At 42.8% G+C, this 22,402-nt stretch overlaps 1 protein-coding gene across 1 annotated transcript in view; it reads left to right on the top strand.

Moving 5' to 3' along the window:
* The window catches only part of LOC146009234 (alpha-2-macroglobulin-like), a 213,705-nt gene that overhangs the window by 167,947 nt on the left and 23,356 nt on the right, over positions 1-22,402 (top strand). The window contains exons 20-25 of the mRNA XM_083149395.1: positions 16,588-16,708; positions 17,530-17,651; positions 18,282-18,333; positions 18,816-18,899; positions 19,000-19,176; positions 22,074-22,149. Of these exons, the coding sequence (XP_083005521.1) occupies positions 16,588-16,708; positions 17,530-17,651; positions 18,282-18,333; positions 18,816-18,899; positions 19,000-19,176; positions 22,074-22,149 (632 nt within the window). The remainder of the gene's footprint in view (positions 1-16,587; positions 16,709-17,529; positions 17,652-18,281; positions 18,334-18,815; positions 18,900-18,999; positions 19,177-22,073; positions 22,150-22,402) is intronic.

Raw genomic sequence — 22,402 nt, 5'->3', positions numbered from 1 at the left:
AGCCACGCCCAAGAGCTGCAGGTAGTACTGATCACCGTATACAATTTTTTTTTTGTGAGAACCAAAGACATCAATTCAACAACCAGATTAACATCAGGACCCTGATAGTTGGCGTTACCGATGAGGTAGCGCCTCAGTGCTGCCAAACCTTGCGCATGTGGAATTGACGTATACAATGCACTTACGTCAATGGAGAACATAGAAACATCAGTAGTAAATCTTGATAATTTAGATACATTATTTAAAAGTGCAGTAGTGTCAAGGAGGTATCTTGGATGTTTTCTAATGCAAGGCTGTAACAAGCTATCAATATAAATCGATGTAGGTTGCATAAGGGAGCCCCGGGCGGCCACAATGGGTCGGCCTGGGGGGTCCTCCAGTGCTTTATGTATTTTGGGAATACAATAAAATTGCGGGACCAGAGGATACATAGGTAATAATGCCTTCATCAAACCCGCAGATAAAGTACACGAATCAACAGCTTCCTGCAAGATGTTCTGTAATTCAATCATAAACATTCTGGTAGGATCACCCCTAAAACACAAGTAAGTAGTGCTATCATTAAGATGTAACATGACAGAAGCTTCATACTTGTCGACATCCATGATCACTAGTGCTCCGCCCTTGTCGGCAGGACGGAACACCAGTGACCTGTCGTCCGACAAGGTTTTGAGTGCTCTACGTTCTTCTCTACTAATATTAAGCGGTACAACAACATGGTCCTTAACTCTATTAGCAACTTCAAAATTGGTGACAGAAGAAAAAGTGGGTCAAACGTTGACCAGGGCAGAATTCTACGCAATTGGGGGGATATCATCTTTGGGGGATATAGAAGTACTCACAGTCTCAACCAATTGGCTGCTGAATTGTTAAAGAATTCTTTAAGGCGCAATTGACGGGAGAGGCGATGCTGCTCGAGTGTCCACTCCAATTCATTATGACAAGTAGATGGAATAAAAGATAGTCCACGGGACAATATCTGTGTCTCTGAACTTGAAAGGACACGTGATGACAAATTCACCACTTAGGTTTTCTGGGCTTCGGGGGCTTGTTTGTTCTTTTGTCGGCTGTACTTAAACCATCTTTCATGTCACCTGCACGCACTGTTGTGTTCGCTGCATGATGGCTGACCTTACACCGAGTGAGGACGTTACCCCTGCTGGTTTTTCCAGAACCGTTTATCCGTGCGGTGAAACATTCAGCTATATGGACACCGAGGCTGAATCTATCCGACTACGTCACCATCTTAGTGAACTGGAGGAAGTGGTACCTTTGGAAGAAATCTTCTGTGAACTGGTTAAACTCAGGAAACGGGAGACCGACTACTTCTATCACGCTTTATCTTTAAGTGAGTACCATCGAGCAAGTAAAATCCCAAGGGGGCTAAGGATAAGAAATGCACCCACTATTGGCAAATATGATGCCGGTTTTTGCCGCAAGTTGGTTGCTATCGCTAACAAGTGCTCCTTGGACTGGATGCTTCTCATTATTGAGCACTCATCAAAAGAAGTCCAGGATTGCAAGGAGAAGATTGCGGCTTTTGAGTCTACACATAAAGCCAATCTATTAAATGATACCTCCACTAAATGGTATGAGAAACTGAGTTCTCAGATCCAGATTTATAACGGGACTTGATTAAATTTAAAAAAGAGAAAAAAATTAAAGTCGACAAGGACTATGACCTTCAGACAGTTTGCCAGTGGACGAGTCCATTTAAAGATCGCGATAACAGAAAACCGTTTTTTCACCGAGGATACTATAATCCCACTGAGCAACAAAGTTCTACCGACTTTAATTCATCGAGCAGTGAGGCGAGTGGTCGCACCTCCAGAAACCACAGGAACCGCAAGGCTACCATCCCTTTAGTGGTAACCACCCGGGCTCGACTCGGAGGTCCAGACGCTTCACCCACCGCGGACAACAGAACAACCGACAAAAGAACAAACAAGCCCCCGTAGCCCAGAAAACCTTAGTGGTGAATTTGTCATCACGTGTCCTTTCAAGTTCAGAGACACAGATATTGTCCCGTGGACTATCTTTTATTCCATCTACTTGTCATAATGAATTGGAGTGGACACTCGAGCAGCATCGCCTCTCCCGTTAATTGCGCCTTAAAGAATTCTTTAACAAATCCAGCAGCCAACTGGTTGAGACTGTGAGTACTTCTATATCCCCCAAAGACGATATCCCCCCCCCCCCCCCCAATTGCGTAGAATTCTGCCTCGGTCAACGTTTGACCCACAATCACAAAATGTCACTATACAGACTTTTTCTTCTCTCACCAATTTTGAAGTTGCTAATAGAGTTAAGGACCATGTTGTTGTACCGCTTAATATTAGTAGAGAAGAACGTAGAGCACTCAAAACCTTGTCGGACGACAGGTCACTGGTGTTCCGTCCTGCCGACAAGGGCGGAGCACTAGTGATCATGGATGTCGACAAGTATGAAGCTTCTGTCATGTTACATCTTAATGATAGCACTACTTACTTGTGTCTTAGGGGTGATCCTACAAGAATGTTTACGATTAAATTACAGAACATCTTGCAGGAAGATGTTGATTAGTGTACTTTATCTGCGGGTTTGATGAAGGCATTATTACCTATGTATCCTCTGGTCCCGCAATTTTATTGTATTCCCAAAATACATAAAGCACTGGAGGACCCCCCGGGCCGACCCATTGTGGCCGCCCGGGGCTCCCTTATGCAACCTACATCGATTTATATTGATAGCTTGTTACAGCCTTGCATTAGAAAACATCCAAGATACCTCCTTGACACTACTGCACTTTTAAATAATGTATCTAAATGATCAAGATTTACTACTGATGTTTCTATGTTCTCCATTGACGTAAGTGCATTGTATACGTCAATTCCACATGGGCAAGGTTTGGCAGCACTGAGGCGCTTCCTCATTGGTAACGCCAACTATCAGGGTCCTGATGTTAATCTGGTTGTTGAATTGATGTCTTTGGTTCTCAAAAAATTTTTTGGTACTCTTTACTTAGAAGGGCGCCCACGATTTTGATCGTGGGCATCATTAGTAAAAAATCTCGGGCATCTCGGGCATTGAATGCACTAAAAAATCGGGTGCGATCAACCGACGAGATGCCCGAGATTTCCCATAGGGAACAATGTTAAATGTCTCAATTGACCCAATTTTCCTGTTCAATGCCTCAATTGACCCGATTTTTCCATAGGAAACAATGTTAAATGGGCCACAGAGGCCAAATAGGCACCCTGAAGTGTATAATGGCCACCCGAATTGTTAACGCCACCCCACGATTAACGTCAACCCGATGCGTGGCGAGCGCAGCGAGCCCGTGAGGGGCGGCGGTACGCGTCCTACGACCTTTTCATACCCCCACTATCCACGTCGGCGTGGAGTTGAGAATAGAAAGTGTGGCGAGCCCGAAGCGTGGCGAGCGCACGCGGACAGCTGTGAAGGTATCCGCGTCCCCTCGCGGGGCTCGCTGCGCTCGCCACGCTTCGGGCTCGGTGGCTCGCTGCGCTCGCCACACTTTCTATTCTCAACTCCACACCGACGTGGATAGTGGGGGTATGAAAAGGTCGTAGGACGCGTACCGCTGCGCTCGCCACGCTTCGGGTTGACGTTGATCGTGGGGTGGCGTTAACAATTCGGGTGGCCATTATTCACTTCAGGGTGCCTATTTGGCCTCTGTGGCCCATTTAACATTGTTTCCTATGGAAAAATTGGGTCAATTGAGGCATTGAACAGGAAAATCGGGTCAATTGAGACATTTAACATTGTTCCCTATGGGAAATCTCGGGCATCTCGTCTGTCGCATCGCACCTGATTTTTTAGTGCATTCAATGCCCGAGATGGGCGCCCTTCTAAGTAAAGAGTACCAAATTTTTTTGGTATATGGTGATCGGTACTACCTGCAGCTCATGGGCGTGGCTATGGGGGGGCAGTGGCCCCCTCATATGCCAATATCTTTTTGTTTGAATTCGAACAAGCTCTATTATTCAATAACCCAGAGACTGCAGGTAGGATCATAAAGTATAACCGTTATATCGACGATTTGTTGATTTTTTGGGAGGGTCCCCCTACAGACTTGAGTAACATTTTTGACAACCATAATCTTACTGACAGTACCATCAAATTCACCTACACACATAGTAAGAGTGAAATACACTTTTAGGATGTCCTATTACAGATACAAGAGGGCGTTATACATACCAGGCTCTATTCTAAGCCAACGGATATAAATAATCTGTTGGCCTATAATAGTTGCCACCCTAGACCAACTGTTAGAAGTCTGCCATACTCCCAACTATTGAGTATTAAAAGAATAGTGTCCGACCCGACAGTGGCGAATGCCCAGATGGACCAGATGATTGAGCGTTTTGTCCATCGGAGGTATCCACTTTCGGAATTGAGGGCAACAAAAGAGAGAGTTATGTTGTTGGATAGAAATAACCTGTTAAATCCTGTACCCACAGAAAAGAACATGGAGAACAGGTTGCCGTGGGTAACCATGTACAACCACCATAGCTCTGACACCAACCAGATTGTAAAACATCATTGGCCGTTGATACAGGCCGATACCCAACTTGGACTGGCACGTACCTCCATCTTACCCAGCTTCAAACGCTCTAAAAATCTTAGAGACATTTTGGTTAAGTCAGACGCGTCAAGCAGCAATACCAACAAACAACGTAGGGAGGGACATATGCTTGTCACAATGGAACCAAGAACTCCTCTCACTTTCTTTAGATGCTGATGAATCTCAAACAGATAAGAGAAACTTCATGGTGCAGTATAACATACTTTTATTCACACACAATTAAAACATCACACAATGTAAGGGATCTCAGGACTCTCACCATTCGATTATGTCCACAAGTGATTGTAGACACAAAAGCATAAGATGTAAAACCACCACAGGCGTCCCTGGATACTGGCTGTAAGGTGAAGTCCATCTGGTCCCCTTCCAGAGTGTTTTCAAACGACCACTGCCAACCGGTTTCGATACCTTGCGGTATCTTTCTCAAGGCATACAGAAAGTGGTCACCAGTAGGGGTATTTATACTACCATCCCAAATTTACAAAGTATTTCCTAATTCCAGACATAGATTTTCTAGCTTCTAGGTACACATTACAATCAACAGGCGATCTGCAATAATCCATCCCAGGTTTTCTATTCCAGGTGTAATTCCCTCCTTATTAGAAGCACCACGCTGAAATAGTGTCCCCGCTGTTAGAGAAACAGCAGCTTTGGGTTTTTTGTTCCATTTTTTGGAGTAAAGTGCATATGGTGCTTCCAGTTTACCTCAAAATAAATGAATGGAAGTTAGTAATATTTACAAAAATACAAGAAGTATAAAACCAAGATTAAAAAACATAAGACCAATATATAAAAATAAGGTAAATTTTAAAATAGCTATAAAAACCACTTAGTTTCAAAATCCTTATTTAATCCGTATGGTAAAAGAGTATCGTAATTAAAAATGTCTCATCTCGCATCTGGCCAATTTTTTATGTAAATCCCCACCTCTTATGCTAGCATTAATCTTTTGTAAAATTTAAAAATTCATAATTCCTGACACATTGCATTGGTGGTGGAGCCTAAAGTGATTGGAGAGAGCATGGGTTTCTACGCCCTTTTTTATGTTGCGCAAATGCTCACCCAATCGAACTTTAAAAGGTCTGCTGGTGCGACCAATATAAAATGTATTACATTGACATTGAATGGTGTAGACAACATTTGACGAATGGCAAGTTAAAAAATCCTTGATTATAAAGGACTTTCCATTAATGTCCATTTTGTCAATTTGGTGGTTTTACATCTTATGCTTTTGTGTCTACAATCACTTGTGGACATAATTGAATGGTGAGAGTCCTGAGATCCCGTACATTGTGTGATGTTTTAATTGTGTGTGAATAAAAGTATGTTATACTGCACTATGAAGTTTCTCTTATCCGTTTGAGATTCATCAGCATCTAAAGAAAGTGAGAGGAGTTCTTGGTTCCATTGTGACAAGCATATGTCCCTCCCTACGCATTATTGTCTACCTCATATGTAGACCATTTAATTCGGTACGAGTCGACTCCAGTTTTAATTGAACTGTTATGTACTGTTAAAACCATATTACACTATTGTGGTTTTTTTCTTTTGTTTTTTGTGTTTCACCTTGAATGTTTGCAAAGTGCCTTGATTGCCTACCAAATTCCACACGGTATTGTATGTAACTAACCTCTGGAGTGGTTCTCCAATTTTTTGGTTGTGGTTTTGGGGCTGCTATTTAAGCGCATGATATATTAGTCCAAATCTTTTGTCTTTGCAACAAACAACGTACCCGGGTGGCATGTGTAAGATGTATGTGCACCACTTGTGCCTTCCTGATTCCGGGGGCCATGTTTAATCACACCCACACGGGTAAATCCATTCCCATTAGACATTTGCTGACATGCAATACATCACATACTGTTTACCAAATTATTTGTCACAGGTCCTCCATAAGAAATGCACTTCTCAAGAAAAAGAGCGACCAACCTGTCGAACGACACTTTTTGGAATTCAATCACAACTTGTCATCCTTGAAATATAGGATGATTGACCATATCCCTCTGTCCCCCAGGGGTGGCAACAGAGGGTAACTATTGTTGAAATGTGAAGCCCGATGGATAGCCAAATTGGGTGCGACCTCCCCGCGTGGCCTGAATGAGTATTCAGGCATCAATGTTCTCTTATGATTACTCATAATGTTTGTTTAATCAATTAGGAGATCGATCTAAATGTTGAATACTATCATAAATACATGGTCGGCCATATTGCAGTACCAATGCACGGGATGCATATCGGTTTATGATTGTACTGTATGTTATTCGCTATGTTTTTTTGTTTTTTGATATCTTATTTTTTCTGGATGTTTTTTATAAATGATGCACTGTATTTGTATAAGTATGCTTTGTACAACCTTGTATCAGTACGTTATATTTTGTCATTTGTTTTCTATGTATATGGTTGGATAAGGGGGCTTGCCCCAGGAGCGTTCCTGTATTGGTCTGTCTCCGGGGGGTGGGTCTCAGTAACACCTTGGTGCGCTAGTGGGCGGTACACATGATCACCCTGCTGACGCACACTACACCTGCACGCTATAAATGCTGTTTGTATCACTTGTATTTTTGAGCCTGAAGATAATACACCCATATTGAAACGTTGCTAATAAAGGAGCCTTTTTTTCACTGTTCACATTGGTTGGAGTGCCGCTTCATTCTACAAGTATATATATATATATATATATATATATATATATATATATATATATATATTCACCAAACGAACTGCGGCACTTGGGACTTGCTACAGGAAAATAACCACACGTAGCCTCTCAGGGACGTTTCAGCCGCAGGACGGCTTTTATCAAAAAACAGCTTACATAAAATAACCAGGTGTGCTTACCTCTATAAGTAGTGCAGAACCATTGCATGTACAGAGACAGCAGTCATGTGCCGACGCCAGGGGCGCAGGGATAGTGACGTCATCGTCATAGGGACTGTTGCCACGGCAACGTGTCATTGTGGGCCTTATTCTGGTTGGTGCGTACTTTCCCGAATTCTTTCGGATGGCGTTTTTTAGCCGTCTGCGCATGCGTGGGGAACGCTATGCGCATGTGCCACGCATGGTCTACGTACTTCTTCTCACTAATACCGTACAGAAATGTGCACCGCAATCACTCGTGAAATATGGGCGTATTATGGGCGTCATTCGGAAATACACAGGGGCGTAGTTTCAAAGTGGGCTAAACTGGGTGGAAACATGGGCGGACACGGGGGAGTGCACTTATTTTGGTAGGCGTGCATTCGGACAGCACACCGAATGCACGCGAACAAAAAGGCAAGAAATATGCGGTGTCCATAAGCAAGTATTGCTTTGCGGACACCACTCGTTCATGCGCTAGGCAATCGGAACGCCTAATCACTGAAACCATTGTCAGCTGAACACAATACAATCCACTCCTTTACTCATTACTTGTTAATTACACGCTTGTCACTGCTTCAATTGGAACCATTGCAGCTTAAATGGAACATGACTAAACACACACATATATGCTGCACTTTTCACACACTTTTACACTGCAAATAATGGACACAACTTAATATTAATAATACAAATACACATGTCACTTCTACATGTATCAATTAAACCACACATTTGGAGGAAACAAAAAAACATTTATTAAATGAACTTATAAAATAAATTGGTACTTCTTTACTTTCACGGCGCAAGCATGGCGCCGCGTGTAATTCCGGGTTACGCTCGCCACTAATTAAGTTAAATAAACGGAGTTAACGCCATGCCAACATGGATAGTTCATACCTTCACTATCCATGTTGGCATGGAGTTGATTTTAATTAGCGTGGCGAGCGTAGCGAGCCACCGAGCCCGCAGCGTGGGCGAGCGAAGCGAGCCCCGCAAGGGGACTCTGACGCGCGGCGCCATGCTGGCGCCGTGAAAGTACAGAAGTACCAATAAATTAGAAACCGTCACAAATTAAAAGGTACCATTGCAGGAATAAAAATAAATAATATATAATAAATACATGTATTGTAGACATACATAGCCACAGCAGAATCATTAGGAACACATTAGGTGGCTTCACAACCAAAGTATAGCACCAACACTTCAAGTACAGCAAACAGTAATGGTAGCCGAAACAGGGCAACAGGGGAACCAACCATGACATTCGAAAGGGCAAATGTGGGTACCCTCTGCACGGAATTGGACACAGGAAGCTGACACACACAGCTCAATGAAAGATTTGGGAAGACAAAAGGGTGGAGATTAATGCGGATACAAGTTCATTTGCGGGCACGTTTGCCCCTGGCAGGCTCCTTGCCACGTGCAGCAGCTCTTCGGCCACGATCAGATGGTGGCCCAGGTGGAGCAGATGCTGGTGAGGGGGTGGATGGTGTTCCCCCTCTTGCAGCAGGGAGTGCTGATGGTGGGAATGCACCAGAAACGGATGACATTAGGACCCTATTGCTGGCAACTAGCTCCACCATAAGCTCATTATGGTGGAGGAGGAGGTCATTTTGCCACAGGGCTTAATCAGCCAGCACCTGCAGGCTAGCAGCAATTGATTGCTGGGTGGCAGCCATAGCCTGCAGGCTCCCAGCGTTACTCTGGTGGCTGCTGACCAAACCCTGCAAGACCTCCTCGGTCCTACGCACCCGCTCTGATGCCGACTCTCCCTGCTGCTGAATATGGGAAAGCACCTGCACCCACCTGGTCAATTCAGCCTCGGTCAGTGGCTGCTGCTGCTGCACGGGCCTGGTACTGGTGGCAGGTGGCACAGACTCCTCAACCTCCTCAAGAGATTCTTGACCAAGCGGTTTGGATGCTGGTGAAAGAGAACATTCCAATTACAATACATTCCATGCAAAATTTGAACCAGCTACTTATGGCATGGCAAATAATTACCTTCAAGCAAAGAAGCCATGACTTCCGCTGGGGACTCGCTGTCCATGGTGCTCACCCCCCGGACCTCCTCGACTGCAATGCAGCACTCTGCCATCTCTTCCAGGGGGGTGAGCTTCAGCTTTGATGGCATGGGGCCAGCCCCAGAGGTGTGGCTGTGTTCCCACCGCTGGGTCAATTTCTTCTTGAGGTTCTTTTTGAAGTCGTGCCACCTGCAATCAAAGTTTACATATTAATACATGTCACTCCTCATGTTTGCTGTAGCACCCATTGCAATCTGCAACAGATTACAACATGTGCCTCATGACACCAAACTTAAATTATATTAAATTTGAAAACCAACCCTTAGAAGATACACTCACACTCACCCTACATTAACTATCAATTAAATTACATGGCAAACATGTCTGTGCCTCCAAGCAACGTGACCGCCCATTGACCAACTCCATCTAACATCTAATGTAAACATTACTGGTCTTGTACTGCTCAAATGTAACACACATGAACTTGCCTCTTCTTAACGTGCTCCGCCTCACGAACTTGTGGAGCTACCGCATTAATCTCCGCCATTATGTCCTCCCAGATCTTCCATCTCCTTGTGTGTGTCAACCAGTCCTGTGGACACTCGATCCAATCCCGTGCGTGGGGCACCAGGATGGCAAGCTCCTGCACTTCGAATGCCATGTTTCTGGTGGTTGGTTCCTCTGTTGCCCTATTTCGGCCACGGCCACTGCCACGGCCACCTGTTGCTGTACTCGAAGTGCTGGGCAGGCTTCTCTGTTGGGAAGCCACCTGCTGTGTTCCCAATGATTCTGCTGAGGCTGAAGATGGGCCAGCTGCCGATTGGCCTGATGTAGATGGCCCATCTGGCTGCTGTTCTCCCAATGGCTGGTCTGGGTTGATGGGGACATAGGTGGTGCTGGAGTCCATGTTGCCAAACAGGTCCTGCAACACCTGGTCTTCCTCGGAATCTGAGCCAGCCATGTTTGCAACAACATTGCATTTGTCTAACACACCTTTATATCCTATTTCTGTAATTGGCGTACATCAGCGACACCCTGCGTTCCGTACGGCCACGTTCCATACGGAAGCGTAGACCGTACGGCGCATAGGCCACGCCCCTAGCTGCGGAATTTTTTTTTTTTAAAACCTGGCAAACTTAGTAAGTCTGATTTAGTAGGTAATTGCAGATTTGTACTCCAATGACCAAATAAAACTGAGGTCAGACATGAAATGTATATGTGAATGTACATCTGTACTGAGCACTTGTTTGGTATGTAGTACAAATGACACTACCCATTCCATATGTAAATCCAGTCCACCACTTAGGCAATAGTAATCAGTGCTAGCATCCAAATCACATGTGAAAGGTCTCAAAATTCAGCCTTGATGCTAGCTACTTTTCATTCTACATCTCTAGTGTGGCCCAGTAGAAGGTAAGTGTACACATGGCATCATGGCCTAATATTGGGAAAAGGTCTGGCACTATTTGCTATGTTTCTGCTGTATAGCTTTCACTATAATAAAGCTGTTTAGTACCTTGTAGAGTTAGGTGTAACTGGCTAGTGATGCAGACTATTTCACCTGTTGCTTATACCCATGTTTGGTGAATGTAATAGATTATATATAATGGGTTCCCAACTTATTTTACACTGTCTGTTTAGGAGATAGTAAGTAATGGCATGGTCTGCTCAACTATGCAAAGGTACAGCAAGTGTGGGTTTGCGATGCAATGGGTTAGCCGTCTGTTGTGGCGCATACACGCTGTTACTGTCAAAATGAACAATAAAGTTAATACCAAATATCACTCTGATCAACCAATGACAGGACATGATTGCTTTAATTGTGCCATTGCTAAGATGGCGGCCTATGGGAGAGCAGCCCCATTCTCACCAGCGGAGCTGAGGACACTGGTCTCCGTTATGGAGACCAGGCTGGGGCGGGCGGACCCATTTATTACTAACCGCCAGAAGCGGAATGCTTATGCGGCGGCCCGCCGGCGCATATACGCACGCACACAGGTGCGGAGGACCATCGCTCAGCTGGAGCGGCGATGGTCAGACCTGAGGCGTCGGCAGCCGGATTTGCTCCAGCAAATCAGGGCCAGGATTGCGAGATGTGAGTGTTTACACATTAAATGGCCATTTGTACATGATTGCTTACATGACATTATTTAAGCCAATAAGGTAACCAGCCTGATCATGAGTTAAACATGGCATACACTATATGTGTGCTACTTCCTGTTTGACACCCTGTAATGGTGTTAAAATATGTCATTGTGTAGGATTATTGATTGTGATGCTTACAATGGCCCAAATGTCACATCATAACTGCCATGTTTCAGGCTGTGTTTTGTAAAAGACACTAAGGAGCTGATTGGCTGTACATTTATCTCAACTTATAACCTTTGGATTTATTGTTTGTTAAGGCTTAATACATCTGTCCAAATGACCCCTAATTGGCATTTTTTTTGTCTCAAACACAGCACGGGATCGAGCAAGACAGGCCCGGGAGGAGGCAGAGGCGGCCCAGGAGGAGGTCGCAGAAGCGAGGGCCGAGGAGGTGGTGTTGGAGGAAGGGATGGCGGAGGAAGTGGAGGCAGAGGAGGTGGCAGAGGAAAGGGAGGAAGTGGAGGAGGAGGTGTGGGCAGTGGAGGCGGAGGTGCTGCCAGTGGAGGAGGAGGTGCCAGCAGAGGAGGCCCCGGAAGAAGAGGAGGAGGTGGAGGCCTGTGAGGTGGTGCAGGCGCCCGAAATTGGTATGTGTACATAAGGATTAATTATTCCTTTTCTCATCTACTATTTGCTATGTAGCACTGGTGATTCAATTGTGTTTTTAAAAACTATAAATTCATATAACAAACAGGGTACCAACAGACACACTTATATAGGGTGGCCAAACCATCCCTTTCATCCTGGACACATATTAATGACACAGGTTGTGAGGATGGCTTTCAGGTCAATTTTAAGTGCCACTGAACCTGTGTAGTTAATCTGTATCCTGGAAGAAAGGGATGACTTGCTCATGTAAGGGTTACATGTCCCTGCTGCAAGCATACAATCTGTAGCCTCATATAGGTGAGTAAAGTTTACTGGTGATTGATCTTTCTAAACTAGATTAAGTATGACATAAATGGAGTATGGACAGGCGTGGCCTAGAATGGAGTAACAAGTGGTCAGTGCCCCTGGGCCCTTCTCTAGCTTAACCCCCCCTGCGGTCTGCATGTATGGTTGGCACCATAATTGTGTGTTGATTTGGTCTTAGTAATGATTTTGTGCATGGGAGTAGGTTAGTGCTGCAGCTTCACCTAACTGGCATTATGACAATGATTTATGGAGCAGACCATCAGCAGGCAAGCCATGCTTGATTGCACAAATGTACTGAGCATTCCTGAGCGTTGACTAAGTCCCATGCCACGCTCCATCATATAACAGACACTGAGCGCTTTTTGATGAGTTGGGATTGGTGCAGCGCTTGACATGCTTCTCAGAGCTTAGTCATGGGTGGGTTTGGATTCAGAAGGAGCACTATGACTGTGAGGTGTTCTACAGAGTAAAGGGTAGAGGGGAAAAAACAGGCTTTCCATGTAGTATGTATGCATGTATGTATAGCTGTATGTGTAATCTGAGGAAATTTCACTAGGAATGAAACGTCATTACTGATCTCTGACTCCGTGTGATTCTTTGCTACGAGTGCCGCACATCGTGTAAGCTATATATATATTTATATATATATATATATATACACACACACACCTGTCACCTTGCATTTGTAAAATTTAGGTATGACTATTTTAAATGTATGCATGAATATCATTAGTAATTTGACCCTTTTTAATATGTCCACAGATGAGCCAGCTCAAGCAGAAGAGGGTCTACGTGGGGCCCTCTTAAGAATAAGGGAGCACATGCGCCAAGTCATGGCTGAGTTGGACCAGCTGCTCCATGTAGCGTTATAATTTTTTTAATTATTATTTTCATAAAAAAATTGTAAATTTAATAAATAGTTTCTTACAGTTCGAAGTTGTCTGTGTGTTTGGTTTACATGGAACAGTATATGTGTAACTTGTTTATACTCTTTTTAATTAGCAAAATGTACATACTGTAGATAGATGTATGTTATGTTCACATGATGTAAGGGTTAATGTGTGTAATGAATGTAGTAGTAATGTGTTTCAGTATGTATTAGGATTTAATTGATTCAAATACAAAACAATCCCTTTTTAATGAGGTTGCCTAATTGCATAAGTGGGTCATGTGATCGATTTCTGTGCTCAGATAAATAGTGTTGTATTTAGCGTAAATACTCCGCATCGGTGCGTACGGACAGGTTCCCGTACGTTCTGACGCGGTAAGACCGTGCTTACGCTGTAAGACCGTGCAGAATCTGTACGGGTCCACCGCACACGCAAGGTTTGTATGTCGTCCGTACACACGCCCTGTTCTTAAAGAGTGAGTCCGTCTGAATGCGGAGGCTCGGTGGGCGTTTCTACGGACGATGTCCGCATAGCGTTGCGTGCAGCCCGCTCCGTAAGAATTCGGGAATGTACGCACCGATCAGAATAAGGGCCTGTGTGTGTTTATCTATAAAGTTTTGTTGAAGAGAAAAAAATACAAAGTGAGTGGTTTGTGTGATGTGAATGCTGATACGACTGCTGCCACTATGACAACCAATGGTGCCACTGCAAAAAATACAAACAAACTTAGTGAATAAAACAATAATATAACATAATGGCGGCAGTAGAAATCTGATAATACATAATAGAAAAAAAACAAGACGAAAATAAATGAGCATATATATACAAAAGAGTAATTAAAGACTGTAAATAATGTTCAATTAATGCTGCAGCTCTAGTTAATCTAACTGACTTAATAGTAAGCTAATGTCTAAGTTATCTGTATATGGCCGAAGCTCTATAATGCGCACAAGATAAAATCAAGTTATTTCAACTCAATAGGAAGATCCGGCTGAGTGAATATTTTAAAGATACACTACCTACACCTGATGTATCAAATATCCCATTAATACTTGGAGGGATATAATGAAACGTCCCTGAGAGGCTACGTGTGGTTATTTTCCTGTAGCAAGTCCCAAGTGCCGCAGTTCGTTGAATGTATTGTCTGGTCAGCTGAGGCTGCGCCGGTTACTGAAGGCACGGGGCCAGTAATTGAGCATTGGAGCTGAGTGCCGGCTAACTTGCATATTTTATATATATATATATATATATATATATATATATATATATATATATATATATATATATATAAAGATTTCTAGAAGTCCCCACTTAGTACAGGGTCAAGTACTGCGGCACCCGGAGGCTGACAAATGAGACAACAACTGCAGAGTAGCGTGATCGAACGTTTTCGATGTTTAATACATCGTCATCCTGATGACGATGTATTAAACATCTAAAACGTTCGATCACGCTACTCTGCAGTTTTTTTCTCATTTGTCAGCCTCCGGGTGCCGCCGTACTTGACTCTAGTGGAGCTTACAATCTATGTTCCCTACGACATGTACATGCACACACAGACATTCTAGGGTTAATTTTTGTTGGGAGCCAATTAACCTACCAGTATATTTTTGGATTGTGGGAGGAAACCGGAGTACCCGGAGGAAACCCACGCAAGTACGGGGAGAATATACAAGCTCGGCACAGTTAGATCCATTGGTGGGAATCAAACTCATGACCTCAGTGCTGTGAGGCAGTAATGCTAACATTACACCATCCATACTGCCAACCAGCAATAATAAAAATGACACTTAATATGTTATCTTAAAATGTCACATTCAATATTTAATATTTATTCAATGAGTTTGATGTCAGCATCTATTCAGACAAGATGCAGAATCCATTTTGCATTTAATCCATTTATTCACAAAGATACCCAATGCATTTCGTCTAACAACTTCATCAGGGGTATGGCAAAAGTAAGTTTCATTAGAACAAAATCAGACTATCAAAGAATGTTCTTTAAGAGACAAATTCATAAAATCAAATAGATTTATTGAGGTACATCTGTCAGACCACACTTAGGTCTAAAGTCATTAGGTCGACCCCACTAGGTCGACTGGCAGGAAGGTCGATCTGACTTAAGGTCGACATGGGCCAAGGTCGACATGACTTAAGGTTGAATTTGCATAAAGGTTGACATAAGGAAGGTCGTCTGGTCATAAGGTCGACATGGGTTTTTCAAAAAAATGTACCCGAATGTCGACACAGTCGACATGGACACAGTTGGCAATGAGAATCGGACCCTCGCAACGCTCGCTTCGCTCGCAATGCTTCGGGCACGGTGGCTCGCTTCGCTCGCCACAGCTTTAATAACCTCCTCCACGCCCTAGTGTATGGTAGGGCATGAAATACCGCCTGTCGGCACATGTCGGCTCAAAAAAAAGTGAAAAACCCATGTCGACCTTATGACCTGTCGACCTTCCTCATGTCGACCTTTATGCAAATTCGACCTTAAGTCATGTCGACCTTGGCCCATGTCGACCTTAAGTCAGGTCGACCTTCCTGCCAGTCGACCTAGTGGGGTAGACCTAATGACTGTAGACCTAAGTTCATTCTAATAGATGACCGCTTCCCCATTCAACTACCTTGACTAATACTGCATAGGTTACTGACAGAGTTTCCCCTTTTTAGAATGGGGTATCCTACGCAGTATTAGAGATAACCACAAAGATAGATGTTGCTTTCTCCTTTCTCAGTTTTTGAGTGGAGAAGGCATCTAGAGAAAGAACTCTATGGGCAAAAGTCAATTTTTAACTTTGACTTTTAACAAACAATACAATGTGCAGTTGTAAATTAACAATTCATCAGAAGCGGAGAACTTAATCTTTTAAATGGTACCTCATTTAGCGATTTGAATGGAGAAAAAGGGATCATCACCAAAAATCACCTTCTGGAAGTAATATACTGTATATGATGATAGACTGGGGTAGAGGGGTATAACTTCTACAACAAAATGTAAAATATTTTTCATTAAGCTTATATAAACTTTAAATAAAAAAATGTTGACCCTCCTGTACAGTTTTCCTTAAAAAAAAAAATCAAAGATCACATTATTGTCTTCTAACCGTTTCTAAGCATAGACTATTCATTCTTGTCTTTTGTTTCTATTACTGTGGCATTATTATAGGTGGTCGCATCACTGTCTGATTCCGAGGAATTCTTAACCGTCCAAAAGAAGGAACAGGCCAAATGTATCTGTGAAGGAGACTCATCATACTTTACCTGGGAAGCCACAGCCCTGCACATAAGTAATATATAGATAGGTGCTAAATATGAAATTCAGGGGTTTAAGGACATTCATATTTCAGAGAATAGTAACAGAACCCTGCCATCCATCACGCTATACAGTATGTACATACCTCCCAACAATTTCAGTTTACAAGGATGTAAATCTTTACACTGACTGCTGGGTTGATGTACTGTATTAAGCAATGAAAAGATTGAAAATGACCAGTGGTGAAGTTGCCCATAGCAACCAACCAGGTTTTCTTTTCATTTTATAGAATTTACTACCTTAGAGCTGATTGGTTGATATGGACAACTTTATAAATATACATTATCTGCTAGGTCTAGTATGCTCTAATCTTGTTCATTGTATGTAGCGCCAAACTTTGTAATTGAGCCACAAAATACAGAGATGGGTTGTTTTTAGTTTATTGAGCCTCTGAACTGTTATGTTGGTGATGCCGGCTGGAAAAGAGGTTCCAGGTTCCAGCCAACCAGATTTCCCTGTGGGAAACGATGAAATAATTACTGACCTCACTTATGTTCACCTGGACATGATTGCCAATATCTTACAAACAAGATATTGAAATACTGGAAAAGAGAGTACATTCTGTTGTGGATACCTCCTCCCTCAGTGGGTGATCACTAAGTTCTAGGACATCAGTGTGAAACAAAGCATGAGTCCAACTTTTATAATATTTAAAAAAAATATACAGTTTGTAGAAATAATAATAATAATAATAATAATAATAATAATAATAATACTAAGGCAGCAGAAAGGGGCATTTAAAATGTGATAGCCGGTCTATTTTCTCATCATCTTTGTCATATCGTCACTGTTCAGAGAACGTAAAGATCCATGTGAGCAGCGGTTCTCTGCAGTTGGAAGGAGAATGCACTGAAGATCCACTTTTGATAGCAAAAGATCATAGAGAAGACTCTATTGAGAAAACAGTTGTGGTCAAGGTAAGAGATAAAATATAGTATCATGGTATAGGATACCACAAGCTCCCAAATAATGTCCATCATTATCACCCGTAAGAGATGGAAATTACGAGCCATGTTTCAAACACTATAATTGTGTCCCAGCTTGGCAAGCCCTCTGTCACTCTTGCCACCAAAATATAACTAATATGCAATTCATTTCACACTGTATATAGTAATGTTCAGGTGCTTCCACGTGTCATGGCAGGAAGCGCAGGTATACATGGAAGCTCACATTAGAAGTGTGGAATGGTATGGATGCATCCATGCTCCTTCTTCATCAATGTGAGATCCCTCAATCTGTTGCTGTGTGTGAGGGAGATGCTCAGCTATTGGGGAGTAACATAGCAGAGAAATGGTCTAGCTACTGTGTATGCAGCCTGTAAAAATTGTATCCAGTGTGCTTTTACAGACTGATTGACATACTACTGTGTAACATCATATATACATGTCAGCAGATGTGGACACAGCTAAATAGATATACAGCTTGAGTTTTTAACACAACTGAGATATTAAATGTAGGAAAACTTTGCTTCATGGACAAAATGATTAAACATATAGCATCCTTCTATTACGCCATTATTGACATTGTATCTTTTCTGCTTATTTTAGGCTAGAGGCCATGAAGAGGATAAGACAGAGACCTTCCTTCTCTATCCATCGGGTGAGTGAAGGATACAGGTCACTGAATTCAGATGGATAATAATTAAAGCATATTACATTATATTCTACTGTATGTTCAGTGGCGGCTCCAAAGGAGGAGCTGCAGCACAGTTCAAAATTCAAATAGGGGAGCCACACCCACTGCCACCAACTTCCATTCCAAACTGCAGTATCTCACTACAGTATCATGGAGAAATGTCCAGAGCAGTGTTACTTATTGCTATGAAATCCAGTTCTATGATTTACTACAGTATATAAGGAATTATTTATTTATTACACTTTAAACTTTTATGGCTTTAAAAAATCAGATGTTTTATTGCTTATAAATGCACAAGGGATCTGTCAATGAATATTAGAATATTATAGATTTTATTATTTTAAATTAATATCCTCTCCGCTCAACCTTTTGTGGAAAATTTCTGGTATTTTCAGTTAACGATTTTCCCAAATTAATTTAATGTTATTTGTTTTCTTGATTGGCAGATACCAGTGAGAAGATACAATTTTCCCTCCAAGTTCCAGAGAGATTAGTTCCAGGCTCTGCCCGTGCCCACATGATTGTTTTGGGTGAGGAAAAGCCTCAATGGTTTGGAGAATATTATTCTGATCTGCAAGTACATTTGTATTTGAAACTATTGCATTATAACTATTATAACATTCTTTGCAGGTGATCTCATGGCTAATATTGTCATTAACTTGGACAGCATTGTAAATATGGCTCAGGGATGTGGGGAGCAAAATATTGCAAAGTTTACCAGATATGTTTACACAATGCAGTATCTAGAGAGTACCAAAGAACTAACACCGGAACTCAAGGACAACGGAGTGAAAGCCATTATTGAAGGTACGTTATGTGAGCTGTGTAGATTGATAAATACTAGAGTTGTGCTGTTTGGTTCTTCATAAATCAGAACACAACTGAATTTTGTAGATTCAGAACCAAATCGACTCCTGGTTCGAATCTCCTGTAAGGATTCAAAACAAGTCAGAGTCCGGATGTTTTCCAATTCTGGTTTTGGATTTCATGTAATTTATACATATTTTGAAATCCAAATTCGGAACCAAATCACTTGAGGGTGGTTTAGCCAAAAACGAAAAACAAAATAAAAACAATAAGGATGGTTTTGGCAAAATGAAAATAATAATAATACAATGGTCTGCACACATATAAAAAAATGCAGAGAAGTGCTATTATTAAATAGGAGTGAAGAGCCAAGAAAGGAAAAAAAAACCTCATCCTTGAATTGATGACACTTGCCTTACGGTCAGCTTCGCAATGTTACAGTCATCAACAACAGTAACAAATTCAAAGACACTTTTGGGGAAATTCAATTGTTGTTTAAAGCACAATAATTAAAGAGCGCCTATCATTGCAATTCAATTGTTTTGAGTGCCCCTAATTATTGCACTTATCAAGCCCAATTAGTCTGTGTTTAGCTGCATAAAGTAGCTAAACATGACTAAAAGTAAGGGCTGTTTGTGCTCCCAACAGCCTACTTTTCACATTTTTCATCTTGCCACCTTCAGGGGATGTGAGCTGAGATGTGACTGCTGTGACAAATGGGCATCTTACTGGAGCAGCAATTGAATAGCTTTGATAGACTCCCATTTCCTAAGACAATATAACAAACAAATGAATTGCCCCCGATGAGTTAAAGTTAGGAAGATGGAATATTCCTGTTTGAGCCGGTTGCAAGTATTCTGCAATGAAGGAGTATTGTTGAGAAGCAGTTGTAAAGACTCTATAAGATGGTATAGTTGCCTCTCTATTTTAGATATAGGCAATACGATTTATTTCAGAAATCTCGTTATCACCGATTGATCTAGTGTGAAATTTAGAATTGTATGTCTGTATCGCATGACGAAAATCTTGACATAGATGCTTTACATTTAGTAGTGATTGTTAGGAATGAATTCGGTGATGGTTGTATGGGATCTAGCCAGACTTTATCTGAGGGACAGTCAGACTGTTCAGTGTATAATGACAATCTGGGCACTCTCACTGTGGTTAGTGATATTTTCCAGTTGGTCGTGCTTCACAACGATGATGTATGTGGTGCAGTGCAATTTAATGAAGGATGGAACAAGGGATTGTTATGTCTTTCCTTACATTGGCCCTTATTCTAAACGGTGCGGCCGGATCCGAATATGCGGCCAGCACCGTGCGTCCTAAACCCCGCCTTCCATACGGATCACCAACTCCGTCCGTACGCGGTAAGAAGCTGTCCGAACGGACCGCACGTGTATTTCTCATGAATACACCTCCTCCATCTCAGGGAACCTCCCCCACCATTCGATGGTCGCAGACCATCGAATGCAGGGCCGAGTGGTCCGCCAGCTCCCGCAACCTCAGACCACACAGGCATTTCTCCGTGCAAAAGCAGGGATCTGGGCGGGCAGCTGACATCCGGCAATGTCATATGTCCGCCCCCTACATGTGCGTCACGGCCGCATTACCATACGGATGCCCAGCGTTTGCATGGGAACGCCCATGAAACGCGGGGTGTAAACATATGGTAATGAGCCCAAACAGCCCTTCACACCCCTCTCCACCCCCTGTTCGTAGTATACACATTTCATGCGGAATGTGGCCATGCGTCCGGCTCGCACATGCGCAGAGACGCCTCTGCACATGCGCAGACACAAAACATCGGCGGCACGAACGCACGCGGATATTACCGCACCAACCAGAATAAGGGCCATTGTTCTGATGTATATAACTGTGCCTATTGGCCGGCATATCGGTTCTATGTGTACCTAGCTATAGATGTATCCAACTAAGCTGACACATTCCCACACGCAGGGGTAAATTTACTAAGACGGAAGTTCTATTGAAGATGGGATGTTGGCCACAGCAACCAATCAGATTTTAAATAAATAAGAAGTAGAATCTAATTGGCTGCTGTGGGAAACAACCCATTTTTAATTGAACTCTCATCTTAATAAATTTACCCCTCATAGATTCAGCTGCACTGAGGTCCGTGGCTAGTTTAACATTTTCATGCACTTATTTAGCCTCTTTTCCTCGGATAAGTAGTGATCCAATGTTACCAAATAAGAAATATGTGGAAGTTTCTTCTTAAGATAAAAAGTAGTAGTAGTAGTGTCAGTAGCTATAGAATAATAAAGCTCCAAGATTATGCCCGAAGTACATACTAAAAAAGCATGTACCTCCTATCAGAATAAGGGGATGGTCACCAACCATCCAATGATGTCTCTCCCCTTCAGAAATAAAAGTCATCCTAAACTGACATTTATTCCCGTAGGAGTCTGCCGAAGAGGGGGCGGGCGCTGATGTTATGTGACATCACCCACCCGCCCCCGGCAGGCATTGGCCCACCTGCCAGGGGAAGGCCCAGCATTTTCATGGGGATGCTAATAAAATGCTGGGTCGTTCCCCTGCTCCATCCCAAGGTCCACCCCAGCCCGCCCCCTCTGGAGTGAACGGCTCAGCGAGTGTGAAACTTGCCGAAGCGGTTTGCTCCCGGGGTCTGCACATGATCAAATATGCAAAGGCTCAGACACCCCACCATCGGAATGGGGCCAGATTTGACCCCATCCGATCATTATTGAATCACCCCCCCCCCCCCCCTGTGCAAGGCGACCGGTATGGTTGTATATCGGCACTTAGAGCACTCGTTCAATAATCTTTTTTTTCATTGTAGCAGAAAAAAAACACTGGTAGAAGTGGAACCAATTGTACACAGAATTGTGTGTTACTGATGTTTCTTTATCTCGCAGGTTACCAGAGACAACTGACTTTTAAAAATGAAAATGGCTCATATGGGGGGTTTCCAGGTGATGTTCCAAACTTCTGGTATGTGTAAAATATTCTTTGATTTCCTCTAGTTTGATATTGTGCAATTGTGATACATGCTCTTTATATAAAAAAAGACTTGCTAGTAAAGTGTGCCCTTCTGTACAACATAAGATACATTGGTGGTACTTGTGAGTGGTGGGCCCAGGGGCAAAAATATAACTACCCCAACCTAAGAAGTAATTGCTGGTCTGGGTAGCAATAGGCCCCTTAGTCCTCAGGGGCCCTGGTGCAATGCACCTGCTGCACCAAT

Source organism: Crinia signifera, chromosome 6, assembly GCF_055691185.1.
Source record: "Crinia signifera chromosome 6, ASM5569118v1, whole genome shotgun sequence".
Classification (NCBI taxonomy): Eukaryota; Metazoa; Chordata; class Amphibia; order Anura; family Myobatrachidae; genus Crinia; species Crinia signifera.
This window is presented reverse-complemented; position numbering and strand designations above follow the sequence as displayed.